Source organism: Vigna unguiculata, chromosome 1, assembly GCF_004118075.2.
Source record: "Vigna unguiculata cultivar IT97K-499-35 chromosome 1, ASM411807v1, whole genome shotgun sequence".
In the NCBI taxonomy this organism is placed as follows: domain Eukaryota; kingdom Viridiplantae; phylum Streptophyta; class Magnoliopsida; order Fabales; family Fabaceae; genus Vigna; species Vigna unguiculata.
Genome location: NC_040279.1, coordinates 2,213,783 through 2,235,904, shown reverse-complemented (window position 1 = coordinate 2,235,904; position 22,122 = coordinate 2,213,783). Strand labels below are relative to the sequence as shown.

The 22,122-nt window shown below is 34.3% G+C and overlaps 2 protein-coding genes across 5 annotated transcripts; both read left to right on the top strand.

Moving 5' to 3' along the window:
* LOC114193342 (E3 ubiquitin-protein ligase makorin-like) lies at positions 1-6,439 on the top strand. The gene is made up of 5 exons (XM_028083097.1): positions 1-186; positions 739-826; positions 929-1,692; positions 2,109-2,178; positions 5,702-6,439. Exons 1-5 carry the CDS (start codon positions 11-13, stop codon positions 6,137-6,139), a joined length of 1,536 nt encoding a protein of 511 aa, XP_027938898.1. The 5' UTR covers positions 1-10; the 3' UTR covers positions 6,140-6,439.
* Positions 6,440-14,593: 8,154 nt separating this feature from the next.
* Positions 14,594-21,662, top strand: LOC114183663 (putative RING-type E3 ubiquitin transferase C3H69). Of its 4 annotated transcripts, XR_003604433.1 has the most exons (9): positions 14,594-15,151; positions 15,775-15,862; positions 15,962-16,758; positions 17,075-17,144; positions 17,522-17,610; positions 17,704-17,762; positions 18,997-19,081; positions 20,801-20,940; positions 21,155-21,662. XR_003604433.1 is itself a non-coding variant. In XM_028070754.1 (7 exons), the coding sequence occupies exons 1-6, from the start codon at positions 15,141-15,143 to the stop codon at positions 17,738-17,740; spliced, it is 1,092 nt and encodes a 363-aa protein (XP_027926555.1). In that variant the 5' UTR covers positions 14,595-15,140; the 3' UTR covers positions 17,741-17,762; positions 21,155-21,662. The 4 variants fall into 4 exon arrangements, 1 of the variants encoding a protein (XP_027926555.1); XR_003604438.1 differs by lacking the exon at positions 20,801-20,940; XR_003604422.1 differs by lacking the exon at positions 20,801-20,940 and having other exon boundaries at positions 18,997-19,134.
* The last annotated feature ends 460 nt before the right edge of the window (positions 21,663-22,122 follow it).

The window sequence follows — 22,122 nt, the reverse complement described above, 5'->3', positions numbered from 1 at the left end:
TTTATGAAAAATGATCTTTTCTAAAATAATTAAACGAAATTTAACGGACCCCGACACAGCGCCAAAAAACCCTCATACCCGGTTCAAATGGATCGCACTTAGGTTTTCACCGTCACATTTTGTCCTTTATTCCCCTTTTCTTCCGTTCCATTTCCTCAATTCCCACTCCATCGTCATGTCCTACAGGTGAATTTCTCACCCTTTTTTTCTTCTTTTCCGTTCCTCTATTCTCTCTTCGATCTCTTTTATCTGATTGTTGAATTTCTTCTGTTTTGTCTGGTTCGAACATTAGAAAGGACAGAAAGAAAAAGAAAAGAAAAAGGGTTTTGTTGCATGGCGTGGTGGGATAATTCACATTTGCCACTACTCTTTATTTGTTCAAACGCCATGTGGTGGATTGTATGGACCATGTTCTTGTGTCTCTTTCTCGTTCGTTTCCTGTTTTAATCATTGAAAATATTTGTTTGTTTGGAAAACAATTTTTGATGAGTTTTCTCTTAAGCGGGTTTGGGATTGTTGGTGTTTAATATAAACAGGGTGGATTTTTTGACTTGGAAATTGTGAGTTGGTTTTGATTTGTTTGATGTCTGCAATTTTTGTTCAGATTTTGTGATTTTTTAATTAACCAATTTAGGAGTTTACTTGCTTATTGAATTTTTATGTTGAATTTTTGTAGACTCTTTCTTGACAACATTCTAACTCATTTATAATTTGTTTTGAAATAATTATTTGTCTTAGGGTTTGCAAGTTCTATGCCCGTGGAGCGTGTTTGAAAGGTGATCAATGTGATTTTGTTCATGAGAGAAGGGATGGTGTAAATTATAATGTAAGATGTAACTCATTCTGATTATCTTGTACTATGTTTGGCCCCCACCGATGAATCTTTTTATTGACTTTCCTACTCTTTTGTTTCTTATGTTAAACACAGATTTGTACCTATTATCAAAAAGGAGTATGTGCTTATGGCAGTAGATGCAGATATAAACATGTCAAAGCTTATGAAGCGTCATCTTCGTCTTCATCAAACGGACGTCATCCTCCTGTCTCAGATTCTGTGGTGAATCATACCACCAAAGGGGCATCGAGCTGGGTTCCAAAGGCTTCAAAGTCATCTTCATTAGACAAGTGTGCAAGGAGTTCACAACATAAGATTGTGGTCTGTTCTGGAAATGATGTTGGTGAATCCAGTTCTAGTGGTACTACACCATCTGGACTTTTGTTTTGTTCATTTGCTGCTGCCAACTGCCCCCGTGGAAATAAATGTTCTCGTGTTCATGGAAATCGATGTTTATACTGTAGAAAATTTTGCTTACATCCTACTGACAGAGAGGAAAGAGAAAATCATCTGGCAACTTGTGAGAAAAAGGAAAAATATTTTCAGGCTTTGAATGATAGCCAAGAAGTAGAATGCAATGTTTGTTTGGAGCGTGTTCTTTCCAAGCCTAGACCATCTGATTGTAAGTTTGGTCTGCTTCCTGAATGTGACCATGCTTTTTGTTTATCCTGTATCCGCAATTGGCGTAATAGTGCCCCAACCTCTGGAATGGACATGAGTAATAATGGAACTGCTAATACAGTGAGAACATGTCCTGTTTGTCGCAAACTATCATATTTTGTCATTCCAAGTGGTATTTGGTATTCTACTAAGGAAGAAAAACAAGAAATTATTGATAACTACAAGGCAAACTGCAAGTAATTTCTTCTCTACTCAACACCCCCTTCACTTTCCCTAAATTGAATTGTTACTTGGTAACTGGTGATTTTGAATTTATTTTTTTATTATAATTAATTAATCAAAGTTGTTTGAGATGGTGGTTGGTTGGGCAAATAATTCCCTCCTTTTCTCATCACTATATCCCCATTCCTATTCCCAAATCCCTTCTACAGCACACAACAATCAAATACTCCCTGAAGTACATAAAAAATGCATGTATGCATTGTGTTCCAATATTTTGTGAAATGTTGATTGTTTACTCTTCACATGGCTCTATTGATGAGGGCACTGTATGCAGATTTCAGCTATTTAGGTGAAAATCTGATTACTAAAGAGATCCAAGACAGTATTTTTATTAAGGGATTGAATGGTTTGATATTTGAATTTTTTTCAGGCAAATTGATTGCAAGCATTTTAACTTCGGAAACGGGAATTGTCCATTTGGGGCTAGCTGCTTCTACAAGGTACCAAAATTACTATCTCTTTTGTCATTTAGCTTGCTTTAATAAATTCCTTGGGCAAATTTGATTACCATTCTTAATTAATTTAGTAACATCATTTTTTGAACAGTCAATAGCATTCTACCATACTTCTCCTTTCACTTAATTAATATTTATTATCTTGCTATTAGATATTAGATGTCGAATTTCATTTTAGTGGTATAAATAATCATATTTGAGCTGACTATCCATTTGGATATAAAATCTACAATGGTTTTTGGTCTTATCTGCCACCGATATTATTCTATTATTTGTCTTGACAACTTTAGAAAACCGAGACAGGAATTTCAGAATGTTAATGCTCTAAGTGTCAGTAATATACTCAGCATAAATCTGTTTACATAAATGATGAGTACAATTTACTAATTAAGACTGGTATTAACCCCTAATATATAATTTGTATGAGACTGCAATGGACCGTATGATTCATCAAAAATCTGTTTATATACATGATGAGTATTATTTACTAATTAAGACTGGTATTAATCCCTAATATGGAATGAATGTGACTGCATCGAACCCTGTGATTCTATTAATTACTAATTAAGACTGGTATTAACCCCTAATATACAATGAGTATGAGACTGCAATGGACCGTATAATTCATCAAAAATCTGTTTATATACATGATGAGTATTATTTACTAATATGGAATGAATATGAGACTGTATCGAACCCTCTGATTCAATTAATTGTACTGATAATTGCAAAGTTGAACATTATTGATGTTCTACTCCCAACACCCTCTCTAGCTCATGGAAATCGGGTCATGTCATGTTGGGTCAAAGTTCTCTTCGTTAACAAGACATGAGCCGCAACTATGATGTCATTTCCACCATGGCTAATTTGCAGCCCATACCACTACGCCCAAAGGGGACGTGACAGCCACCACAGAAAACCTGATTTGCTTCCGCCTTGCTATGTTAGCTGGCAACAAAACTATCACTCAGATATTCGACAACGCTAATGAGTTTTTTGTTTGTTTTAGATGAATTAGTTCATGAATAGTGAGAGTCATAGCTCGATATTTGGATTCAGGTTCAGACCTTGCAACTTCATTTTTGTTTCATGCTTTTCCATATGATGGGATTCTCTCCAAATAGGACACAATAACCGCAGGTTTAGTAGGAGAACCAGCCTGGTCAGCATAAGTGTAGGCAATGATCTTTTCATGTCCTTTGTTCTCATACACTAATCCATTCTTCTTCTAGTGATCCTTAATGAAAGTATAAAGATTTGAAAATTGCATTCCCATGATCAACATGAGGAGAATTAAGGAATTGACTCACCTACTGAATAGTTCAGTTTTCTTACCAATATCTGGCATCTACTTGGGTTGGAAAATAATTCAACTTGATTAGGAAGAAGCTAAACATTTGGATACATGCGATTATTATTGGTTTACAATTCAACATTCCACTTGCTTCAAGAATATCAAGACAATAGTTTCTTAGGGAAATAGCAATTCCAGATCTTGATTATCAAGCAACTAAAATTCCCATAAACTATCTCGTTTGGTCCAAGTCTGATTTACCAAAATATTGTACGAATCAATTTGCATTTTGGGGAGTTCAGCAATCTGAACTGAAGTAAGCCATATGCCTGCATGTTTATTATTATGATTAAAATTTTTAAAATCTTTTGGGGAATGCAACAATGATAATGGCATTTCTGTGTTGCATATTGGTACTATTATTTTTAGTGACTAGCTTGACCATTTGCAGTTGTACATTACTAGTATTATACTTGGTTAGTTTAAGTATTTCCTTTCATACAAATGTAGTTTGTACTGTTACTTCAGTGTTGCCAAATTTGTGATTTTACTTTTGTACAATCCTTGAGTTTCGGTTGTCTTCCATGCTTGATTCAACGTAGAATTTTCAAGTGTGGGATCATACTAGAGCGTTGAAGAGCTAACTGGCTTGCACGGAGAGATTGTTATTTTTCTGTGCTGAATGCTCACAAATTTGTGAGCTGTGTTGCTTGATGCAGTGCAGATAAACCCTGTTTTGTGGGTTTTTTTTTCCTAAATAGCTCTTACCTTTGAGAGACACCTCTCTTCCACTCAGCTGACAGATTTGCCCTATTTTCTTTTTACTTCTCATGTGTCTCTCTCTCTGAGGTCTACTTAGTTTGTGTGGCTCATCTTACCTTTCTATTTGGATTGGCTTCTGAAGTTGATAAGTTGGGCTCGTTCTTTGCCTTTGAAATAACCTTCTTAGGCTCTAACTTTTGGTTTCTCTTGTTATCTTTCTTCACACCCACCCCTCTTTGATAACCATTATGTAATAAATTAGATATTGAGATATTAATAATTAAATAACTACATAATGAATATGCGGATTATTGAATTTTGGTGGATTTATTTCACGTATTGGTTACAATGTTATCCTATTTTCGTGTTATACTCTTATGTATTTTTAGTAGGAGCTTGTGATTCATTTACGGTTCGACAATCTACAATTTTCACCCCATTAAACTTAGGTAGGGTCTTGATTTTGCCAAACCTGGTTATGATAATTAATGAAAGTTGAAAGAACTGGGGATTTGCTTTGACAGTTCCGGTGTTTATTTTTTACCTTTGGGCTTTGGTTAATAATAAAATGTTAAGATTTTTGCCATTATGCAAACTAGTGATGTTTATGTCACAATACTTTTTTTTTTTACTGATATGAATTACTTCTGCAAGAATATTAGCTACTACCATTCGAACTACGTAGTTTATGTACTACATTTTTTTGTTATGTATTACATTTAGGGTCTTTTATTACATTTAGGATCCAAAATCTTTTATTACATTTATAATTTATAATTTATAAAAATAAGTATTTGTTGTAATGGAAAAGACCGTGAGCTATGTTTTGGATCCATACTAGATCAGGATTTGTGGTCTGTTTCGTTTGATTTTGGAAGGTCTCATGTTTCTAAAATTAAGCTGTCTTGTTTCAAACTTAAGGATAGACTAGAACTAAATGATAAAATGAAGGAGAGTTGTAAGTAGTTTTCAAATTAGTTTTATTCAAAAAAAAAAACACGAAATTGAAATTGGAAACAAATCAAGTCTATGCCTCTTTGGTCTCTGATCAATGATGCACTAATACTTTATATTTTATTGATACTTATCAATGAAATATATAATCTATAAAGGAGTAATACTTTTATGATGACTATATTTTTATTTTGGCAATTTTTAATACGTTTGATTTTAATTTAGATTCACAAAATAATAATCATATATTTATCATGTTTTAAAATATTTTGTACATTTAACAATTGTATCTTCTTAATCGGTGCATGAGAGCTTTGATCTATGGAGCAAACACTTATAGACATTAAAATATCCAATACAAAGAGAAAGATTATTCACATTTGGATACTTGTAAATCTGGATTTTTGAGGCCATGCATCTTTATTTATCTGTAATCCTTTACATAGCTTATATTTGTACATTTTTTATCTTAATAATTCTGATGTCTATTACTTTCAGCACACTGTGAAGCCCGGCTCATACACATGGATACATCGCAGGCCACCACCACCACAGCGGAGACAAAACAATCTTAACATGAATGAGATGTTGGACATGCTCAGCGATGTTGATTTAACTAGTGCTGAATATCTTTCTATCATGAGGGACTCGGATCTTTTTGATGATATGGATCCATTTGGGATGATAGATATATCTGATAGGCTTGCTGGTGAATCAGGTCTTTGTTTTGGCCCTTTTGATTCTGATGAAGAAGGGGTAGATTTTTTTCAGATGGCTGCATTGTCAGAAGCACTGGTTTCTGGTGTGGATGATTTTGGTCTTGAAGATTTTGATGATGAAGAGTTCAACCCTATGGAGGCTGCCTTGTTATCCATGATGATGCATTCTAACATAGATGAAGATGAAGAGGAAGAATACAGTGATGAGTACTACTAGAATTACATAATAGTTCATCATATAACCGGTGAATGAGGTTCCTTTGGCAGTATGGTGCCCTATCATTTGTTCTTGAAAATCATTTAGGAAGAAACTCCAACATATATTCTAGTTTATGGTATGCTAGTACTCATGCTAATACCTGGTATTCGTGATCATATGCCATTTTGTATATTTTCTGGTATGACCCTATTCAAATAGTTTTGACTTCAGGATCTGCTTAGTCCTGCCTCATTGTACTTTGAATTGCGATTGCTGTTGTATGTGAAATATGGCTTGATATTCTTGGTATTGTTGGCATCTTAATGTCTTGTTGAAACTCAAATCACTGTAGATTTTACACATGTATTTTTGAGTTTTATGTATTTGTTGGCATCTTAATGTCTTGTTAATTACCATTGGCCCGAAGGCCGAAATGGGCATCTCGGGTTAGTGATTGAGACGAGCAGTAACAATTTGGAAAGACAGACGAAAAAGGCCTGGTCGAGGAGCTATCCTAGTTTGACATATGAGATAGGCTGACTTGAGTTGATGATGGGCCGACATGAACTGATGATCGAGATGGGTCGACTTGGACTCACGATCTAGATGGGGTTGATTTGTGTCCATTGTCAAGATGGTTTGACTTCGGTCTGCAATCGAGATGGTATGACCCAAGTCGATTTGGACCCACAATCGAGACGGGTTAGTTCAGGTCCTCTGTCATGACAAGTTGTGCCACAGTCGTGATAGCCTGAGCGGGATGACGATTGATATTTGCTGGGTCAGGTCGTTTGATGAGATAATGGTCTATTGAGTCAAATTGACTGTTGAGTTAAATTGATTAAATCGAAAGTTTAATAGTATATTTTAAAAATGTAATATTTTTCATGTTTAAAAGAAAAGACATAGGTTAACTTTGGACTTTTGGAATTTTGAGATTTTTTTATTTTGGGAATTCTTTTAGTTAGGGTCTTTTTGCCTTTGTAGATATTTTTTCTCCAACACATAGGTCAGGACCAAACGTATGAGTTGAGCCAAATATGATTGTTATTATTTGTTATCGTATTATATAACCTGTTATTATATTGAATGAATTTTGGACTCATCAAATTTAATGTTTTCCAATATTAATGAGTGATATTATCTTAATATTTATGTGTACTTATTTGCTTTAAATTATTTTGGATTTAACATTTGTTATTAAAAAAAAATACTAGTTCTCAATTGATATCAAATAAATTTATAAACATCAAAACTATTTCTCTTTAGAAAATATAGATTTTGATTTCAATTCTATATTTGAATTAACATCCATAAAACTTAAACTAGTTTTCTTTAAAAATATGAATTTAATTTAATTTTCAATTCAATTATTTAAATGTATAATAATTTTAACGTAATAATAGAAAAATCGAATTTAAAGGGTCTTTTGTCACCCTTCAAATGTTCTCACTTATGTTTTAAAAGTTGAAATTATATGGAATACTGCTCTCTTTCAATTGAGAACCAAAAATAATTGTTTCCTTGTGATAAAATACTTTCCTCTTTGATAAATGGAGTATGTCTAACTAAAAGTTCCTCCCATTCCATTACATTCACTAAATTTCACTATCATTCAAATATGTAGACTAATTCCTAAGGTTAGAAGTTATTAACAATTTTTGAAATGAATTGCATTTCAACCAAATGTAATTACTAATGTGGCCTTTTTTTATTTTATTATTGGCTTAAATGGTCTTTTGGTCCTAGTTTTGGACAACTTTTTTCACTTTGGTCCTACTTTTGAAAATGTTTTCAGTTTGGTCCTACCTTTCGTAATTTGTTTTCAATTGACTCCTTTTCGTTAACTCCGTCTAAATCGTTAACAGAACAGTGTCAGCGTGGTGATTTTGTGTGACGTGGATACTGTTCAGTGACATGTCCGTTTGCACTGTCATAGCCCAAATTTAAAATTGAAATTTAGGGTTTTTGTTCATTGTGGTTTAGGGTTCCATTAAAGTTCAGCTGAAAACGAATGTCTCGTGGGGCATCTTCATCTTCTTGCAATAGTTGGGTTCACTGAACATGCAATTCCTGCCATGGTGGTTCTAGGGTTTTAGGCTCACCCCCAATTTGCGATTGCGGAGACATTGTAGTGGTGCGCACAGCTAGAACTACAAAGAACTTGGGTAAACAATTTTGGGGCTGTGCAAACTTTAAGGTTTGTTTCCCAGTGTTCGACTTTGGGTGTTTCTTTCACTTTCATCTTCATGGTTTCTTTGTGTTGCAGAGATGTGGTGAAGATGTGTTGGGATGCAACTTTTTCAAGTGGTGTTACGAAGAGGGTGCTGATGAGCGAGATGCCATTATCGCTAGGCAAAGGCAGAAGATTACTTATATTGAAAATGCATTGAGTGTTTGGAAGAAACGGATGCAACTGTCATTAGTTGTGATAGGTGTTCTTATTGTAATGATTGTAGTTGGTTTTATGGGTTGTAATTGTCGTTGGCTATCTTGAATAATTACTTGAATGAATGAATGATATTCCTTTATCTTTAATTACATATTCTCAGCTGTTTAAAATTGTTTGTAATTTTTTGTGTAATTTGAATGAAGTGAAGAACGAACAATTTAAAAATGAAGAAGGCAGATAAAATTTTGAAAAGTGCAAATCATAATGCATTACTAATTAAGGCTCATCAAAATATCAGTGATCAAAATCCAGAAATTCTTAAAGTACATCCTGATTTCCAATAATCACATTCATAATACATAACAAAATATTCCCTTCCCCCAAAATACATTCAGTAATCTCATGATGGACGTGGTGGCCTTCTTATTTGCATTTTTGGTCTCATCTTTATAATTCCATAAGTTGGTTGGCTAGGCTATTGTATTGCAGTGTTGGGTGGTGGTCCTGCTGTTGGTGGGGTTGGTGCTGCAGGTGGAGTGGGTGTTGCAAGTGGAGTGGGTGTTGCAGGTGGTTGACTTGGTGGTGGTTCACTTTGTGTGGGTTGAGTTGGTTGTGGTGTTGTAGCTTCAGAGGGACGTTCTTCACAACCATGGACAGGAAGTGTTGGACAATTGTTCCTCTTGTGCCCAAGTGCGCAACAAACTGAACATCTCTTTCTATGACCACCTGGCCTCATTTAGGTGTTATCTTTTCTATGTTCCCAAGCTTCCAGCCTTCTCTTCTTCTTTGGTCTCCATGGAAGCCTTCTTTTAAGTGGTGGTAGAACATCAGGAAAGGTAGTTGTTTCCCAGAAAATTTGACCATTGGCAGGAAGAGCTATGGAGTTGTATATCTCTTCATATGTTGTACGTATGAACCAATGTGGAATGTAATCTTCTGCCTTTAAGTTGAGGAAGTTCAGTGCAGCAATTGCATGGCAGCATGGGATCCCACTAATAAGCCATTTCCTACAGCTACATTTTTGGCTTTCTATGTTGATAGTGAACTTGTCTCCAATTAATGAGACACGTCTAACTTCAAACAACTTCTGACCTGACCAACTGCACGAGGACCAAATTGAAAAGTTATAAACCTAAACTAGGACCAAATTGAAAAGTACCTTGGTATCTAATATTTAGTTTGTTCAGATTCTTTTGACAATCTGGTTCGTATCTTAGGGCATATATCACCCTCGTACTTCTGCACCTTGGATCTGTTCTTGGACCACCTCTTCATAATATATAAACGGGTCTCTTCCAGCATTGAGATGATTGGCTTGGACCTTGCATCCACAATAACGCTATTGAAGGCTTCACTCATGTTGTTTACCAACGTGTCACATTTGGCTTGCATGGTAAACCTAGACCTGGACCAATATCTGGAGAAATGATAACAGATTGTGATATTGATGACTAACCTTGGTGGTATTGCTATTAGGTATTTGAAGGCCTCCTTGTTCACTTCTTTAATATTATGCATTTCTCTTTCCCATGCTCTTGGGTGCGTGCTGGTTGCAGCCTTCCACATCAAGCTTTTTAGTTGCTTGCTTCCAAACTTTTTTCTGAAATTGTTGTATAGATGGCGCATACAAAATCTTTGCTTAGCGCCAGGCAATAACTCTTGTATGGCAGGAAGCAATCCATGTGTATTTACTAGTGAGTTAGTTTTCATATTAAAGAAATAGAAATACAATGAACATAAAAAAATATGGAAACATATTACCTTTTGTTGGTCGGACATAAATGTGCAAAACCTACATACATCAGCACCTCCCAAGTCCTCAATCAACAACTTCAGAAACCAGCTCCATGTGTCTTTGTTCTCAACTTCAACTACTGCGTAGGCTATAGGAAGCATCTGGTCATTTGCGTCACGACCTATTGCAGTTAGTAGCTCACCCCCATATTGTCCTTTCAAAAAAAACCATCAAGGCCTATGATGGGTCGACAACTTACAAAATTGTCCTTTAGACAAGTGTAAATTCGCATGAAAATCTTCTCATCATTAACATCTTCCACTTTAACTTTAACTGTGGATCCGGGATTTGATCTAATTATCTCATGAGCATAATCATAAATCCTCCTATATTGATCTTTAAAAGATCCTTCAACCACCTTTGCTGCTAGTTGCTTTGCCCTATGAGCCATTGAAACTGACACCTTTGTATTCCATTTCCTTGCAGCTTTATTATGTATAACAACCAGCTTCAAATTAGGATTTTCTATTAATGTGTTGTCTAAGGTTTTACTCAACCATTTTGAATTCATCAAATTTATACTAAATTCTCTGTTTCACTTATGACGGTTTTGAACTTTTCTCAGCTGCCATGTTTGACATGAAACCAGAAATCCACAATAAGGGACCAATCACACTTCCCTTGAGCCCCTAAACATCTCACCCGCACTCTTTCCTTGTCACTTTTGTCAAACTTCAAGTTCCTCCCGGCATGAACAACATACGTTCTTACACCATCAACAAATTGTTCCTTGTCCACGAAGGTTGTCCCCACCTCCCATCTATAATCAGCCATTGACTTTGGTTTCTTACATGTACCCAAATAACCACTCATCTCATCATGTTCTATCTCACTAGCACTGCCCTCAATGCTACACAACTCTTCTGACTCCCAACTATTATCATAAAGTCCTCTATCTCTACTCATCCCATCATGTTCTGACTCACTTGCATTATCTTCACTATCATGGTTTTGTGAACTAGGACCAACTTCACCTGACCCCAAACCTTGACCATAATCAACATCTATTTCTACATCAACTACGCTTTCAGTACCTCCATTACCACAACCCCAGTCCTTTCATCATCACAATCCCTATCATGATCACCTTCAGGAATATTATCCATCCCTTTATAAGCTTTTGGATTACCCACTTCTTCTTCACCTGTACCCACATTCTCAACTCCCACTTCTTCTCCACCTGTACCCACATTCTGAACTCCTACTTCTTCTTCCAAATGCCCAATACCTTCACCCACAACATCATCAGCTACAATCTCAGGAGCAGGAAAAGCGCACCTCCTTAAACTGTCAACCACTTCACCTTCGTCTGATCCAATTTCAGTCTCTTGGTTCCTAGCATCTTCAAGTGGAGTAGACCTTACATCTTCAGGTGGAACAGACCTGACTACAATCTCAGTTCCTAGTACCTCAAATTCACTAACAACATGACTGCTTTCACCACTCTCTATAGGTCTCCCAGCATCTCCTTCAGGTTCCACTATATTATCCTCTACCTGGGCTTCATCAACTCCATGCACAACAAACATATGCACTTCACCATAATGCCTTGCGATATGAAGCATATTAAGTGCACCCCTGTCATCATTCAAGGGGTGCAACAACATCTCAACACAATAACACAACCCCTTTATGCTATGATACCCCATTTCCTGAAGAGACCCCAATATTTCGAAATAACTCCAACGGTCATGATCGCATGACCAATGAGTAATTTCTCCACCAACATACTTACACCACTCATTTTCAGCAAATTCACCACGGTGGTGGACCACAACCTCAAACCTTTCATCAGACATTGGAAACACAAAAAAAAAAACCTGCAAATTGTAAACAATGTTTAAATGGGGAACAAATACTCCATCTACAACCGACAAACCGACAACTAACCATGAAACCCACCCCACCACAGATAGCGACAACACAAGCAATTAAAAATGGTGGGTCACCAGTGAAAACAATAAACAATGCACCACCGAAAAAGCAACTACAATTTAAAATATTTCATGGAATGCATAAACAAAACCCTAATCATTAACACTAAACCCAATCAATACTGACCAAAAATAATACCCTAAAGTAGGACATACCTCCGTGATGAAAACGGTTTTCCATCTGCAACGATTGTCCAAAGATGAGCGACGAACTGAGAAGACAAAAATTGATCTGAAAGGCCAAATTCCAGAATTTCAAAGAGCGACGACAAAATCCCCAATTCGACCCCCAAATCCACAATTCGACATAAACAACCCTAAACCTAATTTAATCCAACTTAAACCCTAAAATCAATCCGCAATTTCAATTAAATGGTCAGCACAGTGCAAACAGACACGTCACTGAACAGTATCCACGTCACACAAAATCACTACGCTGACACTGTTCCGTTAACGATTTAGACGAAGTTAACGAAAAGGAGTTGATTGAAAACAAATTACGAAAGGTAGGAGCAAACTGAAAACATTTTCAAAAGTAGGACAAAAGTGAAAAAAACCGTCCAAAACTAGGACCAAAAGACCATTTAAGCCTTTTATTATTATAGTATTTCCTTTATTGTCTATAAATAAACCTAAATAAGACATAAAACAATGAAGGATTGAAAAAATTATGGCCAGTGTCCCTACAGTGAACAAAAACATTAAGTGTAATTAAGTTAATCAGAATAAAAGTGATAGAATTTGATACTACATTTGGAAATATTTAAATGTTAAAATTTTACACCGTGACCACTTTTTGAGACTCTAGAAATTCTGTTTAAGTATTAAAAATTATAAAATTATATTTTAAGATTATGTGATTATGGAATTATATAATTATAAACTTATAAGTTATAAAATGATAGAATAAAATAACTGACATATATTTAACAACGACCTAATTAACAGAAAAATTTAATAGAAGAGATTTACAGTAGTTGAAAAGTTTGAACGTTTTTAGGACCGATTAAAATTTATTAACAATTAATAAAAAAATTTCACAATTATTAGGAAGTTAAAATTTAATTAAGTCAACACTTTTATAATGTTTTAAATGTATATTTATTTATCTTTTCAGAATTAATTACCTTGCATAAAAAGATTAAAAAATTATAAAACTTTTTAAAGATGAATTTATATTTTGTATACAAGTATTTTTGTTATAAATAAATAATTTATTATCTTGTACTATATATATATATATAATATTTAATCATAAGAATATTTTTTAAGTCTTTAATTGATTAATTAATATTTTAATTGAATAAAATAAATAATTTTATATTCATATGTTAAATTATTTTATTATAACTAATAATTAAAATTTAATCGGTGTTAATAATTTAAATTTATTATAAGTAATAATTTAATAATTTAAATTATAATAACATTGTATATTTATATATTTTAAAATATATAACATAGAAAATTTAATATTTTTAATTATTTTATTTTATATTTTAATTTAAACAAAAATAAAAAGTAAGAAAAAAAACAGGTCAACATGAACTCAATTTTTGTATGTTAATTTGAAAGACTAAACCGAAATAGATTGACAATTTAAAATTTAACATGACCCATTTTTTTTTACAACTTATCCAAACTACACTTAAACATGTCCGTCTTTTACAAAACCTTATAACATAATAAATTTTCAAATATAGACTTATAGGTCAAACCTGATTTTGATGCAAATCAAACTAATGTAAAAATAAAATCCTTCAAAAAGTAAAGAAATCAAATTTAGGCTTTATTTTTCCAATGAAAACCAAACTTAAGGTAACCATAGCACAAGATTTTTCCCCATTAATCACTATTACTTCACTCCAAAAGAGCTCAACCTCCTGAGAAGGAAAATTACCTTTTCAATTAAAAAAGATATTAAATATCATATCCATTAAAAAAATTTAACTAAACAATATATTAAAAAAATAGTGTGGAAACATAGACAAAGAAAAAATGCATGGAAAACATATTTACCAAAACTTTAATGCACAAGAATGAAGAAAGAAATATATTAATATAAATTTTATTTTAAAATAAGTAAATAATTAAAATAAAAATGTTAAAATAATAAAAAAATGAAATTAATTTATTCAAATTTTAATAATTTACTTTAGGTATTTTTACTATAAAATATAAATTTTTATCCATTAATATAACTCTACTTTTACTTCTCTTTTCTTTTAAATTTAGTCATTTTTACTCTCTAGATCCATTTTCCTATTAAATAAAAAAATAATACAAATTGAACTATATGTGTTAGCTATTTGACCTAATTCATCTCATTCAAGTGTAACCCTAAGAGTCGCTGGTCCATAATTTGACAACATTTTCCGAAGAACATGTGAATTAACAAAATAGGTAGCTGTGTTATAAACAAGGAAAAAATCAATGGATTGATTCGTGAATGTTGTCGGAACAATGAATATGGGAGAGAACACGTGTTCGTAGGAGAAAGCAAACTCACGTACACGTGATACAGAAGTGAGAGTTTGGGAAGTTTTGAACACAGACAAGCTGTAACATTGTGTTCTTACTTTTCTCTCCCATAATTTTTACCATACAAATCCAAATCCAATTTCCAATCTTCCCTACTATTTCTATTCCTATTATTATTAATATCTCGTTGCCACCATCCATCCAACCTTAACCACCACCGTTTCTCTTGTGCTCTCAATCTTTTCTTAATTTGAGTGGCTGCAAAGCCCCACGTGTTACCTCCTTCACTTTTTTGGTTGTCCCCCTTTTTTGTTCACCACTTTCTTCATCCAATAATCCCTTTGGAGGTTTAGGGTTTTGATTCTCTCAACAACTCTCGCTTAATTTAAGGATATTTCATTCTTTTCAATAACTGCCATGTCTAAGAGGTGAGTCTCACCATCCTGCTTTTTCCCATGGTTGATTGACTTTTCTTGATGTGGGTTTTCTGTCTTTTGTTCTGCTGTTTCTTCAATCTCTGTTGATTGTTGATTGTTGATTGGTTTTTGTATGTTTATGCTATTTGTTTTATTATAATCCTGATTTTTTATTTTATTTTTTATGTTTGAGCGATTCAGATTATTTTGTTTTATATCCGGTGGTGTTTGCCATTCGTTGATCATCAGAATTCAGAAGAGAAAGGGTGGTTGAAAGTTGCTAGCTTTTTTGTTGTACTTGTTATAATTTTTAGGTTTTTAGGTTATCATCATTCGTAACATAGATTTCTATGGTCATCACAGGCAGTAAACCATTCCTGGATGTCATAACAATGTTGATTTCCGTTGTGTAGAAGAATGATATTTGGCATTGCTATCTTTTTTGTGAATTGTAGTTGGCACTTAACTCTGAAATCATTTGAATCCAGTCTTTTGTTTTCCTTTCTGGAATTTTGGATAAAAGGTTTTTATTGGGGACCTTAGTTTTTTATACACATGATAAGTCTTGTGTGGGCCTTTTCTCTCTCTCTCCTTTCAATTTTTGTAATTTCTTACTTGTCTTCTGAATTTTGTAGGGTTCTTTGTAAGTTCTTTGCTCATGGAGCCTGTCTGAAAGGGGAGCATTGTGAATATTCTCATGACTGGAAAGATCCTCCAAATAATGTTGGTGATGCAAACTCTTTTTTGCTGCAGACCCACCTAATTGATTATTATTGATGTACATATCTCTTATAATTTCTGTTTGCTTTCTTGTTATGACAGATATGCACATTTTATCAGAAAGGAGTCTGTGCTTATGGTAGTCGCTGCAGATATGATCACATCAAAGCTTCTCAAGCGCAATCTTCTATTCCATCTTCTTCAGTAATTGAAAACCATACTGTGGTTTCAGATACTGGTGCTTTTGGAAATATTATAACTACTTCAAATGGTGTTGGTACAACTGCAGAGTTGTCTCTTTCCAGTAGTCCATACATTCTTCCTAGTGAACCGGCTTGGAATCATGAACTGGTTTGGAATCCAGAAATTGAGTATTATGAAATTTTAGGGGAAGACAATGTTGGTCAATCCATAATCACTTCACCTTCTGAGATTTCAATCTGTTCATTTGCTGCTGCTGGCAACTGTCCACGAGGGGAAAAATGTCCTCATATTCATGGGGATCTGTGTCCCACCTGTGGAAAGCATTGCTTGCATCCTTTCCGACCTGAGGAAAGAGAAGAGCATATGAAGACTTGTGAAAGTAGGCATAAGTATCTTGATGCATTGAAAAGAAGTCAAGAAATTGAATGCAGTGTTTGCCTTGAGCGTGTTCTGTCAAAGCCTATATTAGCTGAACGCAAGTTTGGGCTGCTATCCGAATGTGATCATCCATTTTGCATATCCTGTATTAGGAATTGGCGTAGTAGTAACCCAACATTGGGGATGGATGTTAATAGTACATTGAGGGCTTGTCCTATTTGTCGTAAGCTATCGTACTTTGTCATTCCAAGTGTCGTTTGGTACTCAACAACTGAAGAGAAACAAGAAATCATTGACAAATACAAGGAAAAGCTCAAGTAATTTCTTGATCTCTCACAAACTCTTATGACTTCTTTTTCTTTTTCTATCCAATTAATCCATGATCTGATTACAATTGAAGCGCAGAGAGTTTTAACATTGGTTCACCGTTGTATGCTGTCTTATTGATGAGGGACGACCCATTTCCTTTGCCCCTTCTTTATATTGATTTGCATGTGCCTCAGGGCAGCTGATGACGAGCAATATAGCATATATTTCACAACAAGGAAAAAAAAAATAGCTCAGCTGAGTGAAATAGTTAATGACTATGCCTTTTATGATACACTTTTGGTAATTGTTTAATTCCTTTTGTAGGTCAATTGACTGCAAGCACTTTGACTTTGGGGATGGTAACTGCCCTTTCGGAACAAGTTGTTTCTACAAGGTACTTTAGTGAATATATCTAGTTCTATTTTAACAACCCCTCCCCCCGGCCAGCCATTTTTCTATTTTCCTGGTATACACTTAATAAATATCTTTTGTTTGTTGTGCAATAATATACATGGTTTTTTATACACTATAGGATTTATTGCATTTGAAACAATGGTGTGGTGCAACTTACTTCTATCTTTCTGGTATCTAAGTCTATTAGTATTTTCAGGCATACAGCTTCTATTCCCCTACCCTACCTTGTGTTGAATTGTGATGTCTAGATTGTGGTTTGGGGTTTGAATTGTGTTAAAAGCGAGGCTTGAGAAGTGTTCTGAGGCATCTATTTGCAAAAATTGACTGGAGATTGGTTTTTTAAATCTTTAATCGCAGCATGCATATCGAGACGGACGTGTGGAGCAGGTAGTATTGCGACATCTAGGGGCTGCAGATGGAAATACCGTAATTGCAAAAGACATAAGGTTGCTCTTTTCTTTCTCATTATCTCTGACCTTAACCTTGCTATGTTCCTCCTTTTTTTTTTCATTCACTAACATAAAACATGATGCTTTCAGGTTGTCGGATTTCCTTTCCAACATGCATTTAAGATGAACCGTGTTGTTTGTATGTTCCAGTAAGTTTCAAACTCGTTTCCTTTACTTAAGTTGAGGGTGACTTTTGTATATGATTCAATGTGTAATAATCTTTCTTCTGTATTTTGATGCTTAGTTTATTTTATTGTTAGTTCCTATCTTTGAAGCCTCAAATATGATTGTTCTTTGCGAAGCATCCCCATTTGTTCAATTGTTTGATAAACTGATGCTTTTATGATTTTTACATAAGTTTGATGATCCCTCGAATGACTATAAGCTTTATGGGTATCTAGAGGCCACATGAAATTTAATGTCTGGCCATATTAAGAAAAAAAATGTGTTTAGTGCTCTTAATTGTAGCCTTTTGAATGTGAGAGTACATATGTTTCTTTTAAATTGCTTAAAAGCAACTTGCTTCTTTGACATTTAGGACATGACAGGGAATAGAAGGAATAAAGAAATTTACTAGTATTTGGTTGCTTTTTAGTGAAGGATAATGAAACTAGGTAGAAAGAATCACTACATCTTTGAGGCCAATTTAAGCAATCTTTTATGGCCTTCCAGAAAATGGGAATGAGGGACATTTTAAAGCTTATGGACATCGGCCTTAAATGATCAAATAAAGAGAAGATAAAAAATGATTGTCCAAGATTTGGGATGATTATGTAGGGTTTAGTTCTAATTATTTCACTTTCCAACCTTAGATACGTTCATCAAATGAATATTTATGAGGAAAGTGCAAAGAAAATAGAAACACTTTCTATCTGTTTTTCTAACTTTAATTGGTCTTTGTTTGGTAGAAATTTGGTCCCAAATCCGCTTAGGTTATACTCGTTTAGGAGTCCGTTCGTGTATGGAGAAAACTTAAGTTTCAATCCTCATACACTCATAATAGTGCACAATACTAATATTAAACCATAAATCCAAATCCCATACACTCATATTAGTACACATTGTCCCCTGCTTTTTCTGTGTGTCTCAAGTCCTAGCCATAAAAATCGTTAGTTTTAGTTCCTATATGCCTTTGTAGGACTTAAACTTTAAGGCTTTTTTTTTGTCACTTTCCTGTACAGTGACATTCATAAACGAGCCAAATGTCAAGTTTAGCCTTGCTTTTTACGTCATTTTTTATTCCCAAAACGTCTAGCCCTAATGCTAATTGTATTTCACTTCTAAGCATACTTTTTTTAGTTGAACTAATGTTAAGCTTAGTGCCTCTGTTTTTCTTTGTAATCCCTAGTTGTGTTAATTGCTACATGTGTGTTATCTCTGCAGGATACTTGCTAAAAAAAGGCATCCTTCAATGTCAAAAGTTATTTTTATATTGCAAGTCAAGCTCCTCTTCTTGTTTCTATGATAGGTGCTTTTTCAGTAAACCCATATGCAATTGATAACCCCAATATTTTCTGAAATGTAAGTTTTGTTGGTCTTGATTTTAGATTTATCTTTAAGTTTGTCTACTATCTGAAGTTTATACCCACAGTATTAATTAAGGCTTTCAATTATTTTCTATCACGTATGCCATATATACACATTATTTTCTCACTTTCATTGAGATTGGTTGTGTGTAGAATGTTTGGTCTAGTGGCTCCAATATGAAAGAAAGGAACCATATATCCTGGAAATCTAATCCTTTTATCGGTCTTACTTCGTTCTGTTTTCATTTGGTCAGAGGTTATCTCAATGTTATGTTGGTAGCATTTGTGAAGGGTGTAATCCAAAACCATTTCTTCTGGTATTGTTGCTTCTTGTCTTCTTGACTTGGTAGGATGAGGTCCCGATGACTAAGTGGTGTATTGCTTAAGGTAGTTAGGGTCGTGTTCTGACTAGTTGAATCACCGCTGAGCAGAACCGGTAGACTCACTAAGCAGAATCATAAAAATGGTAGAATCGGAGTTTTCCTAGTTTTCATGGATCACATTTTTGTGTGCCAGCTTTCAGCTGCAGGTCAAGTTTCTTTGTGTGTTTTTTTGTTTTGGGCTTATGTAAAACTAAGTCGATAGAAATTTTTGTAAATTCGTTTGTATGATGGTATAGTCTTTTGTACCATAATACTCGGCAATTTCCTACCCTCATCTCCACCTTTCCCTTGTATCCCACGTCACATCTGATTTTACTCCTTTTCCCTTTTTCCCTTGATCTTAATCCTTTTTCCCCATGTAGTCTAGTGTCTTGAACTAACTATCAGAAGTTCTGAAGCTTTTAAGTAAAAGCATATGAATGGTTTTTTATTATATCTCTAACACACTCCACCATGAAAGAGTCTTTTGGAATTTTCACAGTGAATTATGCTCAGTCCTACCCACCCTTGTATTGAAATTCTACATTTAATTCCAAAAGATCATCCAGCAAGGATATGAATATACTTTTAATTGATGTCACTGTTGTGTTTTTTTGTTTAATCTGTTTAGTTCCTTTCTATTCTTTTTTATTTTGTCCACATGCATACCTAAGGCTATCTGAGTCCCTTGATCACTCTTATTGGCAATAAGGTGTGTCACCGAACCACCTCCAACCTCTCCCATGCTGCGAGCCTTAGCCACATGTGGCATTGCTACGAACCCTCTGTTTTATCCCTTCAAGCCACACCATTGCTCTCCCTAAAAGTTTTTGCCTCCCTCTTTAATAAATTGGGTCTTGTCCTCTAAACTCAAGAAAGAGCTTCTAGCATTGCAATATATCCCGAGACCTCATCTCCAGAAGTATAATCCTTAAGTTAATTCATTCATTAGTAAAGTGTCCCTCAATTTCAATTTTGCCTCGGTATATGGTAAAATGACCTGAAGGCTTGGTTCCCTTTTAATTGTGTCCTTTTAGAATAGACTCAAAATTTTCCTTATTCATGAACTTATTCCTTTTTATATAACGAGTTACTCTTGACCCATTAGAAAGTAGTTTCCTTTTCAACATCCTAGCGATCTTTCTGATTTGGGCTTGTTCAAGTCCCATTGGACAAAACTATGCTTAGGTGCTGCAAGTCAAGTGAGGTCATTTCTTCAGTTTCCTTCAGACTCTATCTGGCTTTTGTAGTATCTGGTTTTTCAATGTCTTTTTCATAACCATTCTACTGCCTTTGTAGTTTGTACAAACACTTGTGTAGGGCTTTGGAGTGTGGTCTGTAGAAAAGAAAGGTAGCAGCAGATAACCCACAGACAAAATAAGAAACACCGTCATGAATTTATGCAGAAGCCATAAAATGTGTGAAATTCAAGCAAACATGTAAATGAATCCTTCTGTCTTGATTCCACAACAGAGACTCTTGTTTATAATTGTGATAGGATATATTCTATGTTTAAAAATTTATTTATGTTATTTTCTTGTAGAAGTATTTTAAGGCAAAGGTTCATCTTCACATGTCTTCAGTTATAGGATATTATAAACTCTATCTGCTGCTGACAATGATTTGTTTATTTTGTCTTAATAAAAATTACAGAGGCACCAGAGAAAGAAGCTGCAGACTTGTGCATTCTGTGGTTGTAATAAAGTGCATGTGCTATACATGGTAGATGGAGAAGCTATGAGGGTATAAACTTAAATAAAATTCATTTTTAAAGCATATAAATCGAAGTATGGATTGGTGGTGGTATACTATACTCTATTAGAAGCATGGTGGAATGCACTCTTTTAGCCATCAGTGAGACTTTTAGAAGCATTACTTTTGTCTGGTGGATTTCAAAGTAATATGAAAAAATTGATTGGGGTGATGAAGTTTTCCTGTTACCATTATTCAGATCTTAAAAAGAGATACCTTTCTGTTGTATACTTGGATTTCCTTGCTGTGCTTGGCACTGTACCAAGAATCTTAGGATAAAGGATTCAACATGTGTTATATTGCTTTTCTTATTTTCTTTAGGACTTTGTCAGAGCCCTTTTCGTGGCTTACATTGATTTTTTTTCTTTTTTTATGAATATACCAGTACAATCATCATAAGTTTCACCAACTGAATATACCACACTATTTCTTATAATTAAACAGGCCCAAGAAAAAAAAAATCTGATTTAATGTTATTTTGTTTGAATTGCAATAATATTGACTCAAATTTTATAGGAAGACCACCTTCCAAATTACAAATGAATGCCTGGAGAAGGATATAGTGGCATTTACAAGTCTTTTTTGGTGGGGGTTGGGAGAAGGTATCGGTTTTGTTAATTTCATACTTATTCTCAAAAGTGATGGGTTTCTCAGTGGAAATTTTACAATTTTAATATTCATCTTTATCTTGTTGGATTTTATATGGATAACATCCATTGTTTAAAATTTTAATATACACATTTTAAATAGTTATATATTAATTTATTTGTTATGTTTTAATTTCAACATGGAAAATGTAATTTACATAAAATATGTGTTGTGAATAATTGATTTGACTAGTTGTAAAATCTGAGATCAGATAGTGATTC

Bases quoted from the DNA above. Each gene is read 5' to 3' on its own strand.
- LOC114193342 (XM_028083097.1), top strand. From the start codon at position 11: ATGATCTTTTCTAAAATAATTAAACGAAATTTAACGGACCCCGACACA. The intron at 827-928 runs GTAAGATGTAAC...TGTTAAACACAG, and splicing joins GGGATGGTGTAAATTATAAT to ATTTGTACCTATTATCAAAA. The intron at 2,179-5,701 runs GTACCAAAATTA...TATTACTTTCAG, and splicing joins GGGCTAGCTGCTTCTACAAG to CACACTGTGAAGCCCGGCTC.
- LOC114183663 (XM_028070754.1), top strand. The intron at 15,863-15,961 runs GTTGGTGATGCA...TTGTTATGACAG, and splicing joins GGAAAGATCCTCCAAATAAT to ATATGCACATTTTATCAGAA. The intron at 17,145-17,521 runs GTACTTTAGTGA...CTTTAATCGCAG, and splicing joins GAACAAGTTGTTTCTACAAG to CATGCATATCGAGACGGACG.